A 27,973-nucleotide genomic window follows, 5' to 3' on the forward strand; every position below is an offset into this window, starting at 1 on the left:
ATTGCGGTCGAATTCCCGAAATTGTCGAATTTCGGGTCATTTTCGACCAAAAAAAAAAATCGCCTATGCAATTCAGTGCTTTCCGACCAAAAAACGGACTTTCAAAATTCGACTTTTTGAAATTCGAATTTTTGCAAATTCGACTTTTCTGCAATGATACAAGTGCTGCAATTCGACCAAAGCATATTCAATTCAAGTTTGGAAATTCGACAGCAGGGCTTTTAGACAGCAAATTCGTCATTTTCAATCCGCCACACTTTGGAGGGTGAAAACAAATAAAAAAAATTTAAACATGGTTTTTTTTGTGTTTTTTTGGGGGGGAATAGCAGATCTATTTATATTAGAAGGGATTAGGTACTTTTTTTTTTTTTTTTTTTTTTTTTGGAGGCACAAATATTATTTATATATTTTTTAAAATATTATTTTTTAAATTTTTTTTTAATGATGGAACGGTAAAATCATAAAAAAAATGGCGTGGGGTCCCCCCTCCAAAGCATAACCAGCCTCGGGCTCTTCGAGCTGGTCCTGGTTCTAAAAATGCGGGGGAAAAATTGACAGGGGATCCCCCGTATTTTTAAAACCAGCACCGGGCTCTGCGCCTGGTGCTGGTGCCAAAAATACGGGGGACAAAAAGAGTAGGGGTCCCCCGTATTTTTAACACCAGCATCGGGCTCCACTAGCTGGACAGATAATGCCACAGCCGGGGGTCACTTTTATGCCGTGCCCTGCGGCCGTGGCATTAAATATCCAACTAGTCACCCCTGGCCGGGGTACCCTGGGGGAGTGGGGACCCCTTCAATCAAGGGGTCCCCCCCCCAGCCACCCAAGGGCCAGGGGTGAAGCCCGAGGCTGTCCCCCCCCCCCCCCATCCAATGGGCTGCGGATGGGGGGGCTGATAGCCTTTTGTGATAATAAAAAGATATTGTTTTTTCCAGTAGTACTACAAGTCCCAGCAAGCCTCCCCCGCAAGCTGGTACTTGGAGAACCACAAGTACCAGCATGCGGGAGAAAAACGGGCCCGCTGGTACCTGTAGTACTACTGGGAAAAAAATACCCAAATAAAAACAGGACACACACACCGTCGACAAACTTTATTACACACTACCGACACACACATACTTACCTATGTTCACACGCCGACATCGGTCCTCTTCTCCATGTAGAATCCACGGATACCTGAAAAGAAAAGATCAATATACTCACCTCAGCCATGGTCCAGAGATACATCCACGTACTTGGCAAAAAAACAAACCGCAAATACCCGACCACCGGACTGAAAGGGGTCCCATGCTGACACATGGGACACCTTTCCACGAATGAGACCTGTCAGTGACAGCTGTCACAGACAGGTCTCTAAGCCAATCAGGAAGCGCAACTTCGTTGCGCTCACCTGATTGGCTGAGCGCTGTCTGTACTGTGACAGCGCATCGCACAGCTCCCTCCATTATATTCAATGGTGGGAACTTAGCGGCTAGCGGTAAGGTCACCCGCCGGTCAGCGGCTGACCGGCGGGTGACCCCACCGCTACCCGCAAAGTTCCCACCATTGAAAGTAATGGAGCGGCTTTGCGATGTGCTGTCACAGTACAGACAGCGCACAGCCAATCAGGTGAGCGCCACGGAAGTAGCGCTTCCTGATTGGCTGAAGGGACGTCAGTGACAGGAGTCACGTGATGTCCCGGCATTCGGGAGAAAGGGGTCTGATGTGAAAACATTGGACCCCTTTCATTAGTCCGCTGGATCGGTGTTCGTTTTTTTTTTTTGCCAAGTACGTGGATTTATCTCTCTGGACCTGGATGTACCTCTGGACGCTGGAAGGTGAGTATAATTTTTTTACAGGTACTTCGGATCGTCGGAGACCGTGGCAGTCGGCGTGTCAACATAGGTAAGTATGTGTGTGTCGGCGTATGAAATAAAGTTTTACTATCAAGGTGTGTCCCCTGTTTTTATTTGGGTATTTTTTCCCCAGTAGTACTACAGGTACCAGCGGGCCCGTTTTTCTCCCGCATGCTGGTACTTGTGGTTCTCCAAGTACCAGCTTGCGGGGGAGGCTTGCTGGGACTTGTAGTACTACTGGAAAAAACAATATCTTTTTATTATCACAAAAGGCTATCAGCCCCCCCATCCGCAGCCCATTGGATGGGGGGGGGACAGCCTCGGGCTTCACCCCTGGCCCTTGGGTGGCTGGGGGGGGGGACCCCTTGATTGAAGGGGTCCCCACTCCCCCAGGGTACCCCGGCCAGGGGTGACTAGTTGGATATTTAATGCCACGGCCGCAGGGCACGGCATAAAAGTGACCCCCGGCTGTGGCATTATCTGTCCAGCTAGTGGAGCCCGATGCTGGTGTTAAAAATACGGGGGACCCCTACTCTTTTTGTCCCCCGTATTTTTGGCACCAGCACCAGGCGCAGAGCCCGGTGCTGGTTTTAAAAATACGGGGAATCCCTGCCCAATTTTTCCCCTGCATTTTTAGAACCAGGACCAGCTCGAAGAGCCCGAGGCTGGTTATGCTTTGGAGGGGGGACCCCACGCCATTTTTTTTTCCGGGTTTTTTCCCGTTTTTTAAAATCGCGGCAAAATCCGTCAAATCGGCCGATTTTCGCCCGCGGCTCTGGCGAATCCGTTTTTCATTGAATATGGTGAATTCCGGAAGCCACCTTCCGGAATTCACCTGGCGAATTTGGTCGAATTAAAAAACGGCGAAAATTGCCGCGAATTCGACCGCAATTGCATATACCCCTAAGGGTTGTGAATGTGTTGCGATGAAGATTGCGTCTCCTCCTTGGTGCTTCTTTTAAGCCAGTGGAAAGATCTTACTAGACACACAATCTAGGTGCTGTGGAGAAACCAAAACATTATTGCAGTCCATCCTCTCTTCACAGTAAACTGAATAATAAAGGCTGTAAAACTGAAAACCTTTCTTGAAAACTGTTTTAGAATGCTTTAATTTACCTTGTGTTACTTATGTTCCCTAAAGTGTGGGAATGAATCCCAGACTCTTCTGGTAGGAGTCTTGCAGTCTGTCAGCATGTGCTTGGCATGTGGCTGTTTATATGGTGCAGGATGCAGGGGAGTCCTGCAGTATTTTAGCTGCATTGTAACTGCTCAAACTATACTATTAAAAATTGCAATAGGGCAGACCCAGCAGCATGTGCTCTTGTGTTCTCTGTGGACAATCTGAAAAGGAGACAGTTTCTATAGATTTCCAGTATTCACTGCACCACTGTGGGTGAGCGGTTATTAGTGTGTTGCGAATAGGTAGGATGCTGTATTGTGTTTCTTTAAATCCCCAGCATATGTGAATTGGCTACAATCCCCTATACAGAAATCTACAAAATGCATTGTTAATGATGAGCTTGGAGTAACTTTTTCTGAACATGACCTTTTTAAGCTATTTCACGTGTCAACACAGAACATTTTGTAAATCACTTTTACAATGCACTGTACTTCAGTTTCCTATTACTATGTGACAAATATGCTACCTGAATGTCCAATGTAATGCCATTGTTCTGCCTGGTTACAGAAATCTGTCAGAGACCACTCGTGAAGCTGGCTCTGCTAATGAAGAAACTGTGGCTAAAGTCATGCACGATGAGTTCACGAAGATGTCTTTGGATAAGGTGTGGAATGATGAGCATTACGTCACCTTGCAAGACCCTGGCAGGTGTGCTTCTTTGTTCTTCTTCTTGTTTGGGGTTTTTTTTTTTTTTTTTTTTCCTTAAGAAATCCAAGGTATGTCTTAAAAGGGCTCAAATGAAAAAGGGTTAGGACAGGGCTGGTCAAACCGGTCCTTGAGATCTAACAGTACATCTTTTCCAGGCCTCCTGGAGATCTGTAAAATTGTCAGTCAGGAATGAATGCAGCACATATTAATTTTGTAATGACTACACCTGTGCACCAGCTAGGTGGTCTGCAAAATGTGAGCTGTTGGTAGATCTCGAGGACTGGTTCGGTCAGCCCTGGGTTAAGGGGGGTACTCACGGAGCGATATTCTAAGCAATCTGACTAGATTGCTTAGAATTTGAGCATTATCGCTCCGTGTGTACCCCCTACAGTGATAGCGATGCGCAGCCCCGTGCATCGCTAACGCTGGAGCTAGATTGGCCTGCATGCAGGCCAATCTAGCGGGTCGCTCGCTTCACCCGCTGGGTGAAATGAGCGGCTCCCCCCGTACGCTCAGCACAGATCGCGCTGTGCTGAGCGGCGGAACCGCTCAGCACACATCTCTCCCGCATCTGCCCGTCTATATGGGCCTTTAGGAGGACAGACAACATAATACATGTAATTGAGTGCTAGTTTATATCAAGTCTATTGATCTGGTGACTTTGAGCTTATAGGATCTGAGAACAGATTGTTTCCTGACTCTAAAAGATAGAAGCGCTTGTGATTTGTTTAAGAAATGCTCATACCTAAAAAAGAAAACTGTTAGTTACTTTTGTTTTAAAATATTATATGATTAATGATTTCCTAACAATAGGTCCTATTGTGAGAGAAACTATTGGACAGCCCTTCCTTATTTTTACTATTACAAAGCTGGAAGCGGGTAACTCTTGTGCCATTCAGCACAACAATTTGGCTCCGTCCTGTGGTTAATATCAGTCTTTAAATATTTAGATGTGTTGCAAATAAATTCTACTGTACACTCACAGAAATGTAATTACAGGTGTGACTACATTAATAAAAGTAGTAAATGATCTAATATCTAAAATGATTTAATTTGTAATTGAAATGGCAAGGCTTTAGGAAGTTTTCCCTGCTAAGTTGTGCTGTATACAAGGGCGTAGCTACCATAGGTGCAGGCAGTGCAGCTGCTATGGGGTCCAGAGCTATGAGGGGACCACTTTCCCTGTCAAAGTAACAAGATATATATATATATATATATATATATATATATATATATATATATATATATATATATATATATATATATATATATATATATATATATATATATATATATATATATATATTATATTCTCTGACGTCCTAGTGGATGCTGGGAACTCCGTAAGGACCATGGGAACAGCGGGCTCCGCAGGAGGAGACTGGGCACTCCAAAAGAAAGATTAGGTACTATCTGGTGTGCACTGGCTCCTCCCTCCATGCCCCTCCCCCAGACCCCAGTTAGAATCTGTGCCCGGCCCGAGCTGGTTGCACACTAGGGGCTCTCCTGAGCTCCTAGAAAAGAAAGTATTTGTTAGGTTTTTTATTTTCAGTGAGATCTGCTGGCAACAGACTCACTGGTACGAGGGACTAAGGGGAGAAGAAGCGAACCTACCTGCTTGCAGCTAGCTTGGGCTTCTTAGGCTACTGGACTCCATTAGCTCCAGAAGATCGAACACAGGCCCAGCCTCGATCGTCTGGTCCCGCAGCCGCGCCGCCGTCCCCCTTACAGAGCCAGAAGCAAGAAGAACGTCCTGGAAATCGGCGGCTGAAGACTTCGGTCTTCATTAAGGTAGCGCACAGCACTGCAACTGTGCGCCATTGCTCCCTATGCACACCACATACTCCGGTCACTGATGGGTGCAGGGCGCTGGGGGGGGGGGGCGCCCTGGGCTGCAATTAGAGTACCTTAACTTTGGCAAACACATAATCTAGCCTAATAAGCTATATATGTGTAAAAATCCCCTGCCAGAATACAATTATAAGAGCGGGAGAAGTCTGCCGAAAAAGGGGCGGGGCTATCTCCCTCAGCACACTGGCGCCATTTTCTCTTCACAGTGCAGCTGGAAGACAGCTCCCCAGGCTCTCCCCTGCAGTTTCCAGGCTCAAAGGGTTAAAAAGAGAGGGGGGGCACTAAATTTAGGCGCAAACTGTATATAAAAAGCAGCTATAGGGATAAATCACTTTCTATTAGTGTAAATCCCTGATTAAATAGCGCTGTGGTGTGTGCTGGCATACTCTCTCTCTGTCTCCCCAAAGGACTTTGTGGGGTCCTGTCCTCAGTCAGAGCATTCCCTGTGTGTGTGCGGTGTCGGTACGGCTGTGTCGACTTGTTTGATGAGGCGGCTTATGTGGAGGCGGAGCAGGTGCCGATAAATGTGATGTCACCCCATGCGGGGCTGACACCAGAGTGGGTGGATATGTGGAAGGTATTAACCGACAGTGTCAACTCCTTACATAAAAGGCTGGATGACGTAACAGCCATTGGACAGCCGGCTTCTCAGCCCGCGCCTGCCCAGGCGTCTCAAAGGCCATCAGGGGCTCAAAAACGGCCGCTACCTCAGATGGCAGACACAGATGTCGACACGGAGTCTGACTCCAGTGTCGACGAGGTTGAGACATATACACAATCCACTAGGGGCATCCGTTGCATGATTTCGGCAAGGAAAAATGTGTTACACATTTCTGACATTAACCCAAGTACCACTAAAAAGGGGTTTTATGTTTGGGGAGAAAAAGCAGCCAGTGTTTTGTTCCCCCATCAGATGAATTGAATGAAGTGTGTGAAGAAGCGTGGGTTTCCCCTGATAAGAAACTGGTAATTTCTAAAAAGTTACTGATGGCGTACCCTTTCCCGCCAGAGGATAGGTCACGTTGGGAGATATCCCCTAGGGTGGATAAGGCGCTCACACGTTTGTCAAAAAAGGTGGCATTGCCGTCTCAGGATACGGCCACCTTGAAGGAGCCTGCTGATAGAAAGCAGGAGGAAATCCTGAAGTCTGTATATACACACTCAGGTACTATACTGAGACCTGCAATTGCCTCAGCATGGAGGTGTAGTACTGCTGCAGCGTGGTCTGATACCCTGTCAGATAATAGTGTTGCCCTCGACAGGGATACTATTTTGCTAACCATAGAGCATATTAAAGACGTCGTCTTATATATGAGGGATGCACAGAGGGATATTTGCCGGCTGGCATCCAGAATTAATGCAATGTCCATTTCTGCCAGGAGGGGATTATGGACCCGGCAGTGGACAGGTGATGCTGATTCTAAAAGGCACATGGAGATTCTGCCTTATAAGGGTGAGGAATTGTTTGGGGATGGTCTCTCAGACCTCGTATCCACAGCAACAGCTGGGAAGTCAAAATTTGTACCTCAGGTTCCCTCACAGCCTAAGAAAGCACCGTATTATCAGGTACAGTCCTTTCGGCCTCAGAAAAGCAAGCGGGTCAAAGGCGCTTCCTTTCTGCCAGAGGCAAGGGAAGAAGGAAAAAGGCTGCACCAGACAGCCAGTTCCCAGGATCAAAAATCTTCCCCCGCTTCCTATAAGTCCACCGCATGATGCTGGGGCTCCACAGGCTGAGCCAGGTGCGGTGGGGGCGCGTCTCCGGAACTTCAGCGACCAGTGGGCTCGCTCACAGATGGATCCCTGGGTTCTGCAAGTAGTATCACAGGGATACAAGCTGGAGTTCGAGGCGACTCCCCCTCGCCGTTACCTCAAATCAGCCTTGCCTGCTGCCCTCAGAGAAAGGGAGGTAGTACTGGCGGCAATTCACAAGCTGTATCTTCAGCAGGTGATAATCAAGGTACCCCTCCTTCAACAGGGACGGGGTTACTATTCCACAATGTTGTGGTACCGAAACCAGATGGTTCGGTGAGACCCATTCTAAATTTAAAATCCTTGAACATTTATATAAAAAAGTTCAAGTTCAAAGTACCTCAAGGGTGTGGTACAGGACTGTCATTACCAATTCCAGACGTTGCCGTCTGGTCTGTCCACGGCACCGTGGGTATTTACCAAGGTAATGGCCGAAATGATGATGCTCCTCCGAAAGAAGGGAGTCATGATTATTCCGTACTTGGACGATCTCCTTATAAAGGCAAAGTCCAAAGAGCAGTTGCTAGTCGGCGTGGCACTATCTCAGGAAGTGCTGCATCAGCACGGCTGGATACTGAATATCCCAAAGTCGCAGCTGATTCCTGCGACGCGTCTGCTGTTCTTGGGCATGATTCTGGACACAGAAAAGAAGAAGATATTTCTCCCGGAGGAGAAGGCCCAGGAATTATCATCTCTGGTCAGGGTCTTCCTGAAACCAAAGCAGGTGTTGGTGCATCACTGCACGCGAGTCCTGGGAAAGATGGTAGCTTCTTACGAAGCAAGTCCTTTCTGCAGATTCCATGCAAGGATCTTCCAGTGGGATCTGTTGGACAAGTGGTCCGGATCGCATCTCCAGATGCATCGGTTAATCACCCTGTCCCCGAGGGCCAGGGTGTCTCTGCTGTGGTGGCTGCAGAGTGCTCATCTGCTCGAAGGCCGCAGATTCGGCATACAGGACTGGGTCCTGGTGACCACGGATGCAAGCCTCCGAGTTTGGGGGGCAGTCACCCAGGGAAGAAACTTCCAAGGACAATGGTCAAGTCAGGAAACTTCCCTACACTTAAATATTCTGGAACTAAGGGACATTTACAACGCCCTGAGTCGAGCAGAACCCCTGCTTAATAACCAACCGGTTCTGATTCAGTCAGACAACATCACAGCGGTCGCCCATGTAAACCGCCAGGGCGGCACAAGAAGCAGGGTGGCAATGGCAGAAGCCACAAGGATTCTTTGATGGCGGAGAATCACGTGATAGCACTGTCAGCAGTGTTCATTCCGGGAGTGGACAACTGGGAAGCAGATTTCCTCAGCAGGCATGACCTCCACCCGGGAGAGTGGGGACTTCATCCAGAAGTCTTCCAGCTGATTGTGAACCTGTGGGAACGGCCACAGGTGAACATGATGGCGTCCCGCCTCAACAAAAAGCTAAAAAGATATTGCGCCAGGTCAAGGGACCCTCAGGCGATAGCTGTGGACGCTCTATTGACACCGTGGGTGTACCAGTCGGTTTATGTGTTCCCTCCTCTTCCTCTCATACCCAAGGTACTGAGAATAATAAGAAGGAGAGGAGTAAGAGCTATACTCATTGTTCCGGATTAGCCAAGAAGAGCTTGGTACCCAGAACTTCAAGAAATGATCTCAGAGGACCCTTGGCCTCTGCCGCTCAGATAGGACCTGCTACTGCAGGGGCCCTGTCTGTTCCAAGACTTACCGCGGCTGCGTTTGACGGCATGGCGGTTGAACACCGGATCCTAAAGGAAAAGGGCATTCCGGAGGAAGTCATTCCTACGCTGATTAAAGCTAGGAAGGATGTGACCGCAAAACATTATCACCGCATATGGCGGAAATATGTTGCTTGGTGTGAGGCCTGGAAGGCCCCAACGGAGGAATTTCAGCTGGGTCGATTTCTGCACTTCCTACAGTCAGGGGTGACTATGGGCCTCAAAATGGGTTCCATTAAGGTCCAGATTTTGGCTCTGTCGATTTTCTTCCAAAAACGAACTGGCTTCACTTGTTAAAGGAGTGCTGCATATTCAGCCCCTTTTGTGCCTCCAGTGGCACCTTGGGATCTCAACGTGGTGTTGGATTTCCTAAAGTCGCATTGGTTGAGCCACTTAAAACAGTGGAGCAAAAATATTTCACGCGGAAAGTGGTCATGCTGTTGGCCTTGGCTTCGGCCAGGCGTGTATCAGAATTGGCGGCTTTGTCATGTAAAAGCCCTTATCTGATTTTTTTTTTTTTTTTTTTTTTTATATGGATAGGGCGGAATTGAGGACTCGTTCCCAATTTCTTCCTAAGGTGGTATCAGCGTTTCATTTGAACCAACCTATTGTGGTGCCTGCGGCTACTCGGGACTTGGAGGATTCCAAGTTGCTGGATGTAGTCAGGGCCCTGAAAATCTATGTTTCCAGGATGGCTAGAGTCAGGAAAACTGACTCGCTTTTTATCCTGTATGCACCCAACAAGCTGGGTGCTCCTGCTTCAAAGCAGACTATTGCTCGCTGGATCTATAGCACGATTCAACTTGCACTTTCTGCGGCTGGACTGCCGCATCCTAAATCAGTAAAAGCCCATTCCACGAGGAAGGTGGGCTCTTCTTGGGCGGCTGCTCAAGGGGTCTCTGCTTTACAGCTTTGCCGAGCTGCTACTTGGTCGGGTTCAAACACGTTTGCAAGATTCTACAAGTTTGATACCCTGGCTGAGGAGGACCTTGAGTTTGCTCATTCGGTGCTGCAGAGTCATCCGCACTCTCCCGCCCGTTTTGGGAGCTTTGGTGTAATCCCCATGGTCCTTACGGAGTTCCCAGCATCCACTAGGACGTCAGAGAAAATAAGAATTTACTCACCGGTAATTCTATTTCTCGTAGTCCGTAGTGGATGCTGGGCGCCCATCCCAAGTGCGGATTGTCTGCAATACTTGTATATAGTTATTGCCTAACTAAAGGGTTATTGTTATGAGCCATCTTTTCGTGAGGCTCAGTTGTTATTCATACTGTTAACTGGGTATAGTATCACGAGTTGTACGGTGTGATTGGTGTGGCTGGTATGAGTCTTACCCGGGATTCCAAATCCTTTCCTTATTGTCGGCTCTTCCGGGCACAGTTTCCCGGTCTGGGGGAGGGGCATGGAGGGAGGAGCCAGTGCACACCAGATAGTACCTAATCTTTCTTTTAGAGTGCCCAGTCTCCTGCGTAGCCCGTCTATTCCCCATGGTCCTTACGGAGTTCCCAGCATCCACTACGGACTACGAGAAATAGAATTACCGGTGAGTAAATACTTACTTTTTCGCCATTGAGTGGTATGTAGGAGTCCTTTCAAACTTTTTTTTTTTTTCCCCTTGGGACCTGCAATATATCTAGGTATGCCCCTAGACTTGCTCATTATAGTTTGGTATAAAATGAACTGGAGGGCATTTTAATGTGTTATAATATGAACCGAGGCACAATATGAACAGGGAGCACTATATATCATAATGTGACATAGGATGAACTTTAGCACTACTACGATTCATAAAAGAAACTAGGGCACTACTATTGGGCATAACATTAAATAAGGCTCTACTATGGTTCAGAAAATGAACTAGGGCACTATTATAGGGCATAAAATTAACTGCTGCAGAGAAGCATTGGGACGGTGGCCCCTTCAAAATGTTGCTATGAGGTCCACAAAGTTTTTTGGCTACGCCCCTGGCTTATACATCCAATTAATGCTCAGACTAGTATTTAGTTCCTAGTGTTTAGAGCACTTACTGACTCCTCCAAACTGTTGCTAAGTGTTGCTTTTGTACTACATGTTCAATGGTTGCTTAACTAGAATGGCATGATAATTCTGTATACCACTTGTGTAAATACCATGCAAACTTAATAAGGAAATAATTACCCAGTAAGACTTAACAGCTGACTGTTTGTACTTTCCCTTCCCCCTCATTTTATTAGCAGGATGTTACCTCCGTTTTCTTCTCTGCATATTTCCTGCTTGTGTGCATTTGTACCTTTTTGTAATGACTTAAAGGTATATGCAATTAGCGGCAAATTAGCGGCCGTTTTTCAATTCGACACAATTCGAAAGTCTAATTTCGGCAAGTGGGTGCCGAAATTTACCATATGCAATTAAAAACTGATTCGACAGTCCCGCTGCCAAAAAATGTCCGATCTGACGGATTTGTTCCGTGTTTTTTTTTTTTTTTAAAAACGGGAAAAAACTCGGAAAAAAATGGCGTGGGGTCCCCCCTCCAAAGCATAACCAGCCTCGGGCTCTTCGAGCTGGTCCTGGTTCTAAAAATCCGGGGGAAAAATGGACAGGGGATCCCCCGTATTTTTAAAACCAGCTCCGGGCTCTGCGCCTGGTGCAAAAAATACGGGGGACAAAAAGAGTAGGGGTCCCCCATATTTTTTACACCAGCATCGGGCTCCACTAGCTGGACAGATAATGCCACAGCCGGGGGTCACTTTTTTATTATTATTTATTTATTAACCGTTTCTTATATAGCGCAGCATATTCCGTTGCGCTTTACAATTAGAACAAAACTGGGTAAAAACAGACACACCCTGCGGCCGTGGCATTAAATATCCAACTAGTCACCCCTGGCCGGGGTACCCTGGGGGAGTAAGGACCCCTTCAATCAAGGGGTCCCCCCCCAGCCACCCAAGGGCTGCGGATGGGAGGCTGATAGCCATGAGCAAATGTAAAGAATATTGTTTTTTTCCTGTAGTACTACAAGTCCCAGCAAGCCTCCCCCGCAAGCTGGTACTTGGAGAACCACAAGTACCATCATGCGGGAGAAAAATGGGCCCGCTGGTACCTGTAGTACTACTGGAAAAAAAATACCCAAATAAAAACAGACACACACCTTGAGAGTAAAACTTTATTACACACCTGCCGACACACACATACTTACCTATGTTGACCCGCCGACTGCCACGTCTCCTGATCCGACGATTCGGGGTACCTGTGAATCAAATTATACTCTCCTCAATCCAGTGTCCAGATATAAATCCTCGTACTTGGCAAAAAAAGAAAACGAACAACCGATCCACACGGACTGAAAGGGGTCCCATGTTTACACATGAGACCCCCTTCCCCGAATGCCGGGACACCACGTGATTGCTGTCACCGAGGTCCCTTCAGCCAATCAGGAAGCGCTACTTCGTTGCACTCACCTGATTGGCTGTATGCGCGTGTGACCTCAGACAGCGCATCGCAAAGCCTCTCCATTACTTTCAATGGTGGGAACTTTGCGGGTAGCGGTGGGGTTACGGTGACTTCACCGCTGACTCAAAGTTTCCACCATTGAGTATAATGGAGAGGCTTTGCGATGCGCTGTCTGAGGTCACGCGCATACAGCCAATCAGGTGAGTGCAACGAAGTAGCGCTTCCTGATTGGCTGAAGGGACCTCTGTGACAGCAGTCACGTGGTGTCCCGGCATTCGGGGAAAGGGGTCTCATGTGTAAACACGGGACCCCTTTCAGTCCGTGTGGATCGGTTGTTCGTTTTCTTTTTTTGCCAAGTACGAGGATTTATATCTGGACACTGGATTGAGGTGAGTATAATTTGATTCACAGGTACCCCGGATCGTCTGATCAGGAGACGTGGCAGTCGGCGGGTCAACATAGGTAAGTATGTGTGTCGGCAGGTGTGTAATAAAGTTTTACTCTCAAGGGGTGTGTCTCCTGTTTTTATTTGGCTATTTTTTTTTTCCAGTAGTACTACAGGTACCTGTGGGCCCGTTTTTCTCCCGCATGCTGGTACTTGTGGTTCTCCAAGTACCAGCTTGCGGGGGAGGCTTGCTGGGACTTGTAGTACTACAGGAAAAACCAATATTCTTCACATTTTCTCAAGGCTATCAGCCTCCCATCCGCAGCCCTTGGATGGGGGGGGGCAGCCTCGGGCTTCACCCCTGGTCCTTGGGTGGCTGGGGGGGGACCCCTTGATTGAAGGGGTCCCCACTCCCCCAGGGTACCCCGGCCAGGGGTGACTAGTTGGATATTTAATGCCACTGCCGCAGGGCGCTGTATAAAAGTGACCCCCGGCTGTGGCATTCTGTCCAGCTAGTGGAGCCCGATGCTGGTGTAAAAAATACGGGGGACCCCTACTCTTTGTCCCCCGTATTTTTTGCACCAGGCGCAGAGCCCGGTGCTGGTTTTAAAAATACGGGGGATCCCCTGTCCATTCCCCCCCCCCCCCCCCCCCCCCCCCGGATTTTTACAACCAGGACCGGCTCGAAGAGCCCGAGGCTGGTTATGCTTTGGAGGGGGGACCCCACGCCATTTTTTTCCGGGATTTTACCATTCCATCTAAAAAATAATAAAAATAAAAAATATTTTAAAAAATCTATAAATAATACTTGTGCCTCCCAAAAAGACAAACCAAGTACCTAATCCCTTGTAATATAAATAGATATGCTATTACCAATAAAAAAAAACACCAAAAAAACATGTTTTCAATTTTTTTTATTAGATTCACCCACCAAAGTGTGGCGGATTGAAAATGACGAATTTACTGTCTAAAAGCACTGTTGTCGAATTTCCAAACTTCAATTGAATATACTTTTTGTCGAATTGCCGCATTTGTACCATTGCAGAAAAGTCGAATTTGACAAATGTTGAATTTCAAAAAGTCGAATTTTGAAAGTCTGTTTTTTTGACGGAAAGTACTGAATTGCATTGTCGATTTTTTTTTTTTTTTTTTTTTTTATTTTTTTTTTTGCGAAAAAGTCCCGTTTTTCAGGAATTCGACCGCAATTGCATATACCCCTATATGTTCCTGAAAGCCACAATATGGAAGAGCAGACCGTGTCTAAATCCATTCTTTCCTTGTTAAACAATAGCAACTGTTGCAATCCTGCAGTCCAACGTAGTAGAAATTGCAGTTTATTTGCAGACAGAGCTGTGGAACCATAAAGGGGAAACCTGCAGTGTGAGTAAGCCTGTAAAGTTCGTCTCCAAGGCACCCAACATGGTCTACTTTTTAAGTATATCAATGCTTGGCCATAGGTGACTTAATTTAACTTTATTTTACCCATCTGTGCTGAATTTTGGATTCACTTAAAACCTGGACCGTTTGGGGTGTCTTGGACGGTTTGAGAACCCCTTATCAACTGTAACTAGCCTCTGACTATCGCACTAATGATGGTTATTTAAATAAGGGTGACTGTATTTGGGGTGTAGACATTAAGAATACACCAGGTGCCATCAACTTATTCTACCTGTAAGCCAGGGCATATTTTTGCTGCAATTGGACCAGTATACTCTATTTTAAGTTGCAAATCTATATAAATACAATTACAAAAGATGCGCTTAAAACACAAGTTCTTGGCCAGATGCGACATTTTGAATGTGAAAGTCTCAATTGCTGAAGCTACCAGATAAAAAGTGCTGCCCCTGCTTCGTAGAAGCAGCAGGCTAACTCTGGTATAGTGCCCACGTGTCTGCCACCACTATTAATATTGGTTCTTTGTGTCTAAGAAATAAATGCGTTTTCTTTAAAAACTTAGTTACTGCTGAGTACTAGTGTTCTTCTTCTTTGTATGTAATGCAATATTGTCTCTGCTTGTCTAATAACTAGGACCAACAAAATAACGGTTTGGAAGACAGATGGTTCAGTAGATGAAATCTTTACTCCAACATCATATGTGGCCTACAGTCCTGAAGGCTCTGTTAATGTATGTTGACTCTAAATATTTTATTTATTTTTATACAAGACTGTTAAACACCACTTCCTGTGATCTTTTTGCTTTTAAGTTATGTTGCAGATTGTCCTGAGTAATTTTTTGTTGGCTGCTCCTAGGTATTCCCAGCCCTGTTGCTCTAGTCTGATATCCTCAGGATATGTTGGCTTATAGATCTGTGCGTAAACGGGTAATCTGTTTACAGAATTAGGTTGGGGGGGGGGGGGGGGTTTGCCACCGATATGACAAATTCGGTTTTTGACTCCGTGACAAAAATGATAGCTTAAGGGGGGGGGCTTTAGATGTAGCATGTATGGACTTTAGTAAGGTATTTGGCACTGTCAGACTGCTAAATAAACTGGAAAGCATGGGATTGGATCATAAAATGGTTAAATGGATAAGACCCTGGTTGCACGATAGGAAACAGAGGGTATGATTCAGACCTGATCGTAGATGTGATAAATTTAGCTCCTCTACGACCAGTTACTCTGACATGCGGGGGGACACCCAGCACAGGTATAGTCTGCCCCTCGTGTCAGGCCAACACAAACCCCACCCCCACACGGGTGCGAAAGCATCGCATGGTGGCGATGCTTTTGCACCCGCCACGTAGCTCCCTGCTTGCACAGCCGGCTACCCGCCACGATTTGGGTTGCTGCATGTGACGTTGCGCAGCTTCCGTGGCCCGCCCCCACAACGGTCCGGTCACGCCTACGTTGTCTGGAGCACACCCCACCAACTGCATTCTAATGCTGTTGGCACACCTCCTCCCGCCCCGGGACCGCCTCTGCCTGTCAATCAGGCAGAGGTGATCACATTAGTGGGATGCTTTTAGCATCTTACTGGGTGCGTACGCTGCACCAGTGCACTCCATAACAGCCTTCAGAGTGCTCTTTGGTGACATTGCAAACTGTATTGAAGGGAAAGTATGCCTTTTTGCAGATGACACAAACATAAGCAAAAGGGTAGACACTGGGAGGAGTAAAACAAATGATTGATGGTCCAGGTAGACTTGAGGAATGGCCAAGAACGTGGCAACTACAAATAACCACTAAAAAATGCAAAAGCAAGCACTTGGGTCTAAAAACACACACAGGCTAAATGTAGTATCAAGGGTATTATAATGGAATCTACTGAGGAGGAAAGGGATCTAGGTGTCACTATTTTAAGTGACTTAAAGGCTGGTAAGCAATGTAAGAAAGCAATGAGGAAGGCAAGTCAGATTCTTGGTTGCATAGCAAGAGGAATCGGTAGCAGGAAGTAATAATTCCACTGTATATGTCATTGATACGGCCTTACCTGGAATACTGTGTTCAGTTCTGGAGACCTTGTCTCCGGAAGGCTATAAATACATTAGAGATTTTCCAAAGAAGGGCAACTGGAATGGTGCATAGCCTACACAAGACTTACCCAGAAAAATGGAAAGATCATAACATGTATAGTTTGGAGCAGCAAAGGGGGACATGGTAGCAATATTTTCAGGTCTGTCAGGGGTTTTAACAGGGTACAGGAGGGAGATTTTCATAGGAAGAGAAGTATTGGAACATGAGGACATGCACTGAAACTGGAGGGGAAGGGGGGGGGGGGGTTCGGGGGAAATTGAAGGGAAAAAAAATTCACAGAAAGGATAGTGGTTAAGTGGAATAGCCTCCCACCAGAGGTGGTAGAGCTTTGTAAGGATATTTATATGCCTATCCCAAACATTAAATTGTTCAAAGTATCAAATAGGTTTGAGTCTACATAAAGGTTAAAGAGGGGCAGACTAGATGAGCTAAGTGGTTTTTATCTGCTGTCAAATTCGATGTTTAGATATTTGGCTGCTTTTTTTTTCCAGCAGCATGCACATACTAAGTTTTACTGTATATGTTGTCTTGTATTAAGGCTGGCCTTGTGTACTCTCATTATGGACGCACAGAAGATTTTGATGCTCTTCGTGTCAAGAAGATTTCTCCAGATGGTAAACTGGTTCTTGTTCGTTCTGGATTAATTCCCATTTCTGAAAAGGTATCATTTTGTATTTGTGTATTATTCATTGTTTTGTAACTTGTATTGTTTTTGGATAGGAAGACATTAACTTAACCCTGACTTTACATGTTCTGAATGTTTGTTTTTTAGGTTAAAAATGCTGAGCATGCTAATGCAGCTGGAGTACTGATATATCCTGATCCTGCTGATTTCACCTTCCCTGATGATGAAGATAAAGACATAGATTCACCTTTTGGACATGTGAGTTATTTATTGAGAAGTCTGCTGCGCAAATGCCCTTTGCTTAAGCCAGTGACATATGGCAAGTACTTAGTGAGGTGTTTTTTTTTTTTTTTTTTTTCTTTTGTAGGCTCATTTTGGTAGTGGTGATCCCTATACACCTGGGTTTCCATCTTTTAATCATACACAGTTTCCACCATCCAGATCTTCAGGACTCCCTGAGATTCCAGTTCAATCTCTTTCTAGCTGGGATGGAAAGAAGCTCTTGAGGTATGATTGATTCTGTTTAACGCTTTATTCTCTTACACATTATATTGGTGGTTCTTTGATACTCGACTTGAAGCAACAATTCTTAACTTCATGTCCGGAACACCAGTCATGTAGTAAGTACTTTTCTTTTTCATCCACTAGGGGTCACTGGAGTACTCTTGGGATATGGACGGCCTCCGCAGGAACAGGGCACTGAATATTCAAATTCAGTAACACTCCTCCCCTCCATACTCCCAGAGTACCCCAGTGTTTTTTCTGTGCTCGTCGGAGCAACAGGGCTGGTGTGGGGGGCTCCCACACTTAGTGAATATTTTTATTTTTACAACTTAAGACACATCCCTTCACAGTTTCTACTAAAAACATGGGTCCGGGATAGTGCCGCTGCACGGAGCAGCGCATGGCGTGTCGGTCCTCACAAAGAGCACCCTCACAGCCACACGCAGCTCTCTACCTGCTGCAAGAGCTGGACGGAGCTTACACAAAGAAGCCCCGTCGCAGCCATGAACTGCTGCAAGAGCTGGACGGAGCTTGCAGGATGAAGCCCCGTCGCAGCCCTCCTTACAGGAGACGAGGTATGCGCTGCCGCCCCGCTGTGTGGGGTCCGTGTTGTAACCGCCGCCCGCACCCGCCGCTACTCCCGGCCGCCCGCCCCAGCCGCTCCGTCCGCGCTGTCCGGGGCTCAGCGCCCGCCGCAGCACAGCCCCGCCGCCAAGTGCCGCTCCCGGCCACCGCACTCCGTGCACACCCGCTCCGCCAAGAGCCGCGCCGGCCCGCCGCACTCCGTGCACACCCGCCGGCCACACTTCCACGGCCGCTCTCCTTATATCGCGCTCCCCGCACTTACTCCGGACAGGTCCGGCTACCCACAGCGCTACACCGAGCACAGGGGGAGGGGGAGAGGTCTGCACACAGGCAGCGCAGCTGCAAGGAGGGAAAAGCATAGGAGCATGGCTGCCTGCCATATTACATTATATATGCTGCATGGGGTATATTATGCTGCATGGGGTATATTAATAGGCTGTTAAGCCTATATTAAAGGCAATGTCAGGTACAGGTTATAAAGTCATGTATTGTAACCTGCCCTGTGATTCTAACTGTAAGCATGGAATGTGGGCCTTTTTTAACATATTTCCTGTGTTTTCCTATGATTCCAGACCGTTCCTGTACTACATCTCTACTCCACCGGAGGCGCAGGGGTGTAAGGGGGAATTTCCTATCAGGTTTCATATAGTACTGGCCACGTGCACTGCGGCGCTATATATATATATATATATATATATATATATATATATATATATATATATATATATATATATATATATATATATATAATCTATATCACACCTTAGTAACGATTTTACTGAGTCGTGGAAGTGTCTGTCTTTGTTTATTGTGTTGTCTGTCTGCATAATGAGTACGGCACCAGCAAAGGCTAAAATGAAGTTTTACTGCAATGTCTGTACATGAATCTACCACATGTTCAGTATGTTTTGTAGGTTTCCACTCCGGAACCCGGTGTCATTCCTCTGTTACGTGGCCGCCGCTCGACACGAGCGGCAAGATCGGAGTCTCGGATGAGACCGCCAAATCTAACGGAGGAGTCTCAGCCGTTGCAAAGGTCCAACTTCACTTTGGGTAACAGGTATTAATTTAATTGGTCTTATAATTTAACCGTTTCTGCTATGTTGCAGTCTGACAATTCTATGCCAAACCTCACGGCGCTAAATAAGGGTGAGGAGGGCACATTAGACCAGCAGTCAGTGCAGTTTTTGACACATTGATAATGACCAGTGCGTCAGTCTCTGAAGTTTACAGAGACTAAGAAGCCTCTAACATATAAGTCGTATTTACTAAACGACAGATCTCCAATGGGGTTCTTATTTAGGATATCTTAATAAGATGTTAGTAGAAACACAAAATAACCGAATAACCGGTTCTATACCTTCTACTTACCCGTTTCCACACAGTGACATCTACATCGGATAATCCGCCATTGGTGGATTCGTCTGTGTCAAACCTTATAAAGACCCTTCAGACATAAGATAGATTTGGGTCACTAAGGCGCTCTTTGTATGGGAACAATGACGATCGCGTTATACTTATCGGTAATCAAATCTGAGAAGCTGCTGAGTATCTATGTACAGCTTCGGCTGCCGGCTGTTAGCTCGCTTCTTGCTTTTCATCGTCGCTCGTTACAGCACGACAAGTACTCTAGCTGCGTTCTTGGCAAGCGGAGTCAGGGGTCAAAAGACCGGTGGCACAGAAGTTGTTTGGTCCTAAATTGGACAAATGCATTTCTCAGGCCAAGGCGGCGGGGGGGGGGGGGAGGGGAGGGGAGGGGAGGGGAGAAGAAGAAGTCTAGTTTCCTGCCATTGCCTCCACCGGTACCAAGACGGTAATACTCTGGTCCGGCGTTCAAAGCCTTTAGACTTCAGTCCTTTCAAGGCTGTGGTAGAGAAACAGCCACACCTTGTAACGCCAGGGCGCTAAAGTAACCAACAAGCCAGTGGCTTGCGGGCTCCCAGGCCATCTCGGATTTCCAATTGTGGGAGCGCGCCTTCAGACGTTACATTTGCAGTGGATTCCAGGCATCCACTGATGGAGGTATCCGTAATTTAGTGTTAAAAGAAAGCTGTCTCCCGCCACTGCGCTTTTTCAAGACAGGCCTGCCTCTGTCGGACGACAAGAAGGCGTTTTGGCAGATTGCCATTCAGTCTCTGCTGCATTCAGCAGTTTTTAAGTCCAGCCCTGGTACACCAACAAGGTCAGGGTTATTATTCCTGTCTGTTTGGGGTACTGAAGCCGGAGGGCTCGGTCAGTCTCAATTAGTAAGTCACTTACTACTGATTGAAGATGAAATTTCTGCGGTCAGTAATTGCAGTTTTGTAGCCACAAGATTGCATGATTGCGCTTGATCTCACGGTTGCGTACTTGCACGTTCCGATTTGGTCACCTCATCAGAGGTTCTTGCGTTTTTCAATATGCCTCAACCATTAACAGGCTCTACCGTTTGGCCTCTCGTCAGCGCCTCGGGTATTCACCAAAGTGATGTCTGTGCTGATAGCCCATCTCAGATCCCTGGCAGTGACAATCGTTCCGTACTTAGACGATCTGCTCATAAAAGCTCAGTCTCCACAGATGCTCCTCCAACTTGCGCTGCTAACGTACACCACGGTTGGAGTGTCAACTTCAAGAAATCGCATCTAATTCCGTCTCATCGACTTCAATTCCTAGGTATGATTCTCGATACGGTAAATTAAGACTTTACCTACTACATCAGAAAGTACAGATTATTCACATCTGGTACAATTAGTGCTCAAGCCACGCACACTCTCGGTACATTTGTGTATTCGCCTATTAGGAACAACGGTGGTGGCTTTCGAAGCGCTTCAGTTCGGAAGATTTCACTCGCGTCCATTTCAACAGCATGTGCTCGCACAGTGGTCGGCCTCGCATCTGCAGATTCCCCACAGGGTGAGGTTGTCGCCAAGGGCGAGGGTGTCTACTCTGGGGCTCAAGGTACACAATTTAACCGCAGGTGGCGGCTGGAATTGAATAATTCTAACGGCGAACGTGAGTCTCAGAGGTTGGGGAGCTGTGGTTCAACGACGGGGTCTCTGGGCGGATCACGACAGATTGCTGTCTATAAAGGTCCTGGAACTCTGCGCAATTTACAATGCACTACGAGTACAAATGCTTCCCTCTCAGACTGTCCAAGTGCAGTCAGACAACGCGACGGCAGTCGCATACATCAACAACCAAGGAGGAACGAGAAGCCGCATGGCAATGCGGGAAGTAGCTTGAATCCTTAATTGGCCAGAATACCACCAGGTGATATTGTCGGCAGGGATCATTCCGGGAGTGGACAACTGGGAGGCGGATTATCTCACCCGTCGGGATTTTCATCCAGGAGAAGGGGCATTAAATCCAGAGGTGTTTCAAATGTTGGTCCACAGGTGGGGTTACCCTCAGGTGGACCTGATGGCATCTCGCCACAATTACCAAACGCCCCAGTATGTGTCCAGAACTGGAGATCCAAGGGCAGTGGCGGTGGATGCTATCACAATGCGTGGCCGTACAGCCTCGTGTATCTGGTTCCACCGTTTCCGCTGCTCTCTCGGTTGCTAAAACGGATCAAAAGAGAGTCCGTCACAGTCATACTAGTGGTGCCTCATTGGTCTCGGAGAGCTTGGTTCTCGGATCTCCGCGGTCTATTCTTGGCCGCTCCTACTACGTCCAGACCTGTTCCAACAGGGTCAGTTCTTTTACCCCGATTTAGCGCGGCTGCGTTTGACGGGGTGGCTGTTGAGACCGCCCTCTTAAGAAGAGAGGGCATTACAGTATCTGTTATACCAACCATGTTACGAGCTAGGAAGCCGGTTACGGCAGCTCATTATTACAGAATTTGGCGTGCCTATATAGGTTGGTGTGAAGCTCAGAAGTTTCTGACATCATCTTTCAAGTTATCCCGTCTTTTGTTATTTCTACGGACGGGGTTAGATGGAGGACTGCGTTTATCTACACTGACGGTGCAGGTATCTGCGTTGTCTATTTATTTTCAAAGACGATTGGCTCTTTTGCCGTCGGTACTCTTTTCTACAAGGTGTCCTCAGAGTACAGCCTCCATTCATTCCACCTACAGCGCCATGGGACTTGAATCTGGTTTTAGATTTCTTACAGTCTTCATATTTTGAACCCTTACAGCAAGTGGATATAAAGTTTCTCACTTGGAAAACAATTTTTCTTCTAGCCTTAGCTTCGGCAAGGCGTGTTTCAGATTTGGGTTCCTTGTCATGCAAGCCACCGTATTTGGTGTTTCATGATGATGGAGCGGAACTTCGGACGAATCCCGCTTTCTTACCACAGGTAGTGTCATCTTTTCACATCAATCAACCAATAGTAGTTCCTGTGTTAACAGCACATTCTGGAACTCTGGATGTGGTACGCGCATTACGCGTTTATGTATCCCGAACGTCTACAGCCTGATACGTTGTTTGTTCTCTGTGATGCTGCCAAGATGGGTTGGCCAGCTTCTAAGCAGACCTTATCCAGATGGATAACACTGACTATACGTCAGGCGTACCTTAATGCTAGGTTACAGCCGCATACATCAGTAACCGCTCATTCCACGCGTTCTGTGGGAACTTCATGGGCAGCTGGTCGTGGAGCTTCTACGACGCAGTTTTGCCGTGCGGCTACATGGTCTTCAGTGCACACGTTTATGCGCTTTTACAAGTTTGATACGTTTTGCGGCATCAGCATCTAGCTTTGGCCGCCTAGTGTTACAGGTGTCAAACAGCTCTCCCGCCCACGGGGGAAGCTTTGGTACGTCCCAAGAGTACTCCAGTGACCCCTAGTGGATGAAAAAGAAAACAGGATTTTGGTACTTACCAGGTAAATCCTTTTCTTTGAATCCATAGGGGGCACTGGACGCCCACCCAGAGCAGTTTTACCTGGTTTGTAGTAAGCTCAGGGGATCTTATGGTAACACATTTTCACCAACTGGTTCAAATTTTCTAGTTCTATCGGTTATGGGGTCAACTGTTTCGTTGTCCGTTACGTTATGTGTCAACTTTATGGTTGTCCGTTATGTTATAGGTAATTCTCCATTGTCAACCTCTCTATAGCTCCTGCTCGGCTCAGTAAAAAACACTGAGGTACTCTGGGAGTATGGAGGGGAGGAGTGTTACTGGATTTGAATATTCAGTGCCCTGTTCCTGCGGAGGCCGTCCATATCCCAAGAGTACTCCAGTGCCCCCTATGGATTCAAAGAAAAGGATTACCTGGTAAGTACCAAAATCCTATTTTTCTGTGGCGGGGTACACTGATTCCACAGGGAATTACATTGTGGTGTAGAGTTGGATCTTGATCCAAGACACAAGACACCAACAGGCTAAAAGTTTGACTGTTCCCAGGACGCATAGCGCCGCCTCCTCTATGTCCCCGCCTCCAGGCACTGGAGCTCAGTTTGTAAGTTGGTGCCTGCAGTGCAGGCCTGAAAATGTCTTCTATCTTCTGAAAAGCTTTCAAGGGCCAACTCACCTCCCCTAGCAGCGCTGTATACTCTCACGGCCTGGTTGCCAGGTACTTACAGCGGAAGGCTCCGGTTTTCTTCAGGGCGCGCAAACTTGCCGATGCTCTCCGGGATGGCGTGGCCGCGTCATAGGGAGGAGGTAAGAGGGTACCCCAGGTGGGACCAACTGAAAACCGGGATCCAGCGCGGTCTCTAGGAGACGGGCTGCGCGTGATGGCGTGGACACTGGCCGTACAGGGACCCCACTAGACCACCAGGGCAAGGGGCACAGGTCTGATTCCATAAAAAAAATCTGTTTTAGTAGGCCCCGCAGTACCCGGTGGTGAAGCAAGGGGATAAGGCTCTGACCTGTAGCCCCTCCCCCAGGCGCTATTTACTGCAAATGTTTCCACCCTGGAGCTGCATCTGTCTCCCTCACTCTCAGTTTGTGCGCCATTACACACATGCTGAGCTGATTATGGGACTGCTGGGCAATGTAAAGCCACCTGCATCATCAGCGCTGTGCATCTATCTACAGGACACTTAAGTATTCTACATGTCATTTAGACAGTGTTAGTTAAAAACAAGTGCATTGCTACTGGGATATTTAGTACAATACCCTGTGATATACATCCAGTTTTTATTGTGCATTGTTATATCTATATACCTACATAGCTTTACTTGGTAGTACAGTACTTAGTATTGCTAGTCCAGTGCAGTTTTATTGTTTGTAATTTCTGCATTGTACAAGTGACTGTGTGTGTGTGCCTATAGCTGTTGTGTGATCTCTATTCCGTGTATCATCACACGTATTGCTATCCCTATATTCTGTACCCTGAAGGGGGCAAAGTGCATCAGTGTTCTCCTATAATATAGTGTTTCACAGGATATACTGATTTGGTATTTTTCTTTTTCATCCACTAGGGGTCTCTGGAGTACTCTTGGGATATGGACGGCCTCCATAGGAACAGGGCACTGAATATTTAAATTTAGAACACTCCACCCCTCCATATCCCAGAGTACCTCAGTGTTTTTTCTGTGCTCAAGTAGCAACAGGCTTATGTGGCTTAGTCCACAATTCTTTTGAATATTTTTATTTTTTTGTTAATATTTTTTCTTTTTTCATAAACATCCCTTTCCCCCTTCCAAAAGGCCAGGGTCAGGGATAGTGCAAGCTGCTACAAGCAGCTGTGGGTTGTCGGCCCTCAATAAAAGAGCACCCTCACAGCCAGACAGACATCCTGCAGAAAGGCTGGCTGGTGCTTACAGAGAAGCCCCGTCGGAGCCTCGCCACAGGAGTCCAGGTATGTTGGTTGGGGCGGTGAGCTCACTCTGCCGCCCTGCTGTGTGGGGACAATGTTTTCTTTAATAGATACCGCTGGCACACCATAGTACTGGCCGCTTGGATCCCTATACAGCCCGCCCGGCCGCTGCTCCGGCCGCTGCCGCTGGTCAGAGCGCTTCAGGACGCGCTCCCCGCTGTCTGTTTCCAGCGCGTCCCGCTACCCGGCTCCCGCTGGCCACATTCCACATTGGTCCAGCCCACCTGTCCAGTTTTTTCCTCTATATATTTATATTTATTATTATTTTTTGTTAATAAAGCATATTCGTGTTATGTATGGTCAGACAATTACATGTTTGAACTGTATCATGTAATGTTTGGAACATTGTATTATCAATTATGTATGTTCTAATTATCCTTATGTTGGAAGTATGGACAGGTGGGCTGGACCAATGTGGATTTTGCACCACTATAAGCCCTCAGGTTCCATTGTTGCATGATGTCTGTAATGCCCTATTTGAAGAACATACATATATACCTATGTATGTAATTTGTCCACCGTCTATTTATTAATTCCTTGTCATTTGTTGGTACAGGTTGGTAAGCCCAGTGGATATAGTGCTCAGGACCTCTTCCTCCTGGTTAGTAGCGGGTACCTGTGGATTAACACTGATGGTGCAGTGAGAGGGTGAGGCGAGTATTCACTTGTAGGTAGCGGTGCGTCTCACCACTACCCGTTGGAACGCATGCTTCCGGTCTATGGAACGCATGACGCGTCGCGGACTTTGTTAACAGATGCGCTTCCGGTCCGTGAGACGCAGAGAACGTCCCGGACCGCTGTGTGTAGCGGCTGCGACCAGGACAGTATTAGGCACCAGGCCCGGGAGTATTATCACCCGTAGGTGGGGAGTGTGTGCCTATGCGTGGGTGGTTATGTAGCTTTGGATTATGTGATGATTTTGTGATGAAATTGTGGAGCGGAGGTGACGTTGTGATCACTTCCGGTCTCCTGGGGTTATATTCTCCAGCGTTTAGACAGTGTGTGTAGAGCCAGGTGCCCTTTGACTGTGTGAATGCGGTTTTGTAAGTACTCACCACTTAGTGGTTATGAACATTGTTTTTAAAGTTATACTTCAGGTGACTGATACCTAGACTACATACTGTTTTCATTTTAGTGATCGTTTTTTGATGCGCTGTGGAATTCATTAAGTAGCTAACTTGGATGCATTCACACTGGAATGATTGCCTGTATACAGTGAGTAGTTAGTGTTTACTATACTCACATACTGTATCAGTATATATGTCTATAGTCTCCAGCTTCACCTCCTATTTTTGTTTATAGGGAGATTATCACGTGAACAACATTATATGAAATTTACATGCATTTATCTGTGAAGGCATAGTTGCTGGAGTACGTATTTGTGCGTCTTTGTGTGTCTTTTGAGTTAATTAGTACTGGGTCCGTCTATTTATCTATTTGTTTATTTATTGATATATTGTACATATTGGTTTTCTAGGCACCTGAGATGCACACCAGCTGAGTGGATAGGTGTTGTCAGGACATCTCCCTAAAGTGATTTGTCTATGTAAGCCTCCTTTTTGTTAATTGGATTCACGCTGGTGGTCACTATAGCATGATGTTATCCACTGGGCTTAAGGTATACCTGATGAGTGCGCCGTGTGTAATTTTGTATTATGTTAATGCGCAACAATGGGGCCTGGGAGGCATTAAGTGTGGTCTTATGTTCTTTCTCTTTTCTAGATCTCTACCGATGTTATTATGTGTACATCTGTAAAAGTTATTTGAACTCTCACCGAATTTGCCTATCTTGAAAAAGACCCAGTTATGGGGTCGATTAATGGCGAGTTGGTGCAACTGATTATCCAACTATTAAACTATGAATATTTTATGCAATTTAACTCTTTGTATGTGTTATTTAACTGTGAGTGCCCCTTCCACTTGTGTGGAACTTCCGTTTTGTATTTGTGGCTGACTTTGTCAGTTTCACTGGGTGCACCCAAAACATGTCTTTGCATTTTTCGATGTGAGTGCGGATAGATTATATATATATATATATATATATATATATATATATATATATATATATATATATATATATATATATATATATATATATATATATATATATATATATATATATATATATATATATAACGGGCACTCCACTTTCCCAAACTTAACTGCCGCAGGTGCTCAGCTCCAGAGAAAGACGTAGCAACACAGGATGAGAGGCACTCCGCGGTCTTGTATAAATAAACAAGCAGATACCACAAGTGGCAAAGCGACGTTTCGGATTTTACTCCTTTTTCAAGCAACAAAACATACAACAAGACAATAGTGGTGTTCTTACCTAAATACCCTCTAGAACCGACACTCCACACGTGCGTATCCCGTTCCTGGATCTGGGCCACCCGCACTTCCGGTGAGCGTCACTTCCGGCCGGCGTCTCTGCAAGCGTTGAAGTGACGTCACACAGCGTCCTCACATTCTCCGGCGGTGTATCGCTTAGCAACCCGTACCCAAACATAATGGGACATGTTCCCACCTACCTTATCCGGAAAGCGTTGTCCGCTGTTTGTCGGGGCGTTGGCATAGTAACCAGATTCATCAGGAAATGGGATGCACTGTAGGGAGTAGGACAATACATATAAGTGTTATATAAAAAACATATATTTGCAACACAGAGCGGAAACGCAAAAATCAGAATCAGACAAAATCAACATATGTATATATGATCTAACAGATCGATAGATCTATGTAACTATTAAATATATTTAGATGGGTAATATTACTATATGGTATAATAATTTACAAAAAGGAGCTGAATGATAAATGTTAATTAAGACCACTAGGTTTAACTGTATCCAGTTTGAATATCCACTGTGCTTCAAGACATAATAATCGTTTCCCTCTATCACCACCACGGAGATCATCCGGAACGTGATCAATGATCACATATCTGAGTGTGGATAAGTTATGATTTTCTTGAGCAAAGTGTCTTGCTACCGGTTGGTCATTGTCCTTTCCAGAAATGGCGGCCCTAATGGCAGAACGGTGCTGTGCAATTCGTTCTCTGAATGTTCTAATGGTCTTGCCTATATAATAAAGGCCGCAAGGGCACTTTATTGCATAAACGACATAGGTGCTGAGGCATGTAAGGGGATGACGAATTGGAAATTTCCGTCCATTGTGTGGATGTGATATATTTAGAAGCAATCCTAAAACTACACGTCGTGCATCCCACACATCTGT

The 27,973-nt window shown here is 46.4% G+C and overlaps 1 protein-coding gene across 2 annotated transcripts in view; it reads left to right on the plus strand.

Moving 5' to 3' along the window:
* TFRC (transferrin receptor) overlaps positions 1-27,973 on the plus strand; it is a 99,783-nt gene that overhangs the window by 18,908 nt on the left and 52,902 nt on the right. For both annotated transcript variants that reach the window (XM_063916515.1, XM_063916514.1), the window contains exons 5-9: positions 3,523-3,663; positions 14,827-14,923; positions 16,811-16,933; positions 17,045-17,155; positions 17,265-17,404. In XM_063916515.1, the coding sequence (XP_063772585.1) occupies positions 3,523-3,663; positions 14,827-14,923; positions 16,811-16,933; positions 17,045-17,155; positions 17,265-17,404 (612 nt within the window). The remainder of the gene's footprint in view (positions 1-3,522; positions 3,664-14,826; positions 14,924-16,810; positions 16,934-17,044; positions 17,156-17,264; positions 17,405-27,973) is intronic.

The sequence above is a fragment of the Pseudophryne corroboree genome, chromosome 4 (genome assembly GCF_028390025.1).
Source record: "Pseudophryne corroboree isolate aPseCor3 chromosome 4, aPseCor3.hap2, whole genome shotgun sequence".
Taxonomy (NCBI): domain Eukaryota; kingdom Metazoa; phylum Chordata; class Amphibia; order Anura; family Myobatrachidae; genus Pseudophryne; species Pseudophryne corroboree.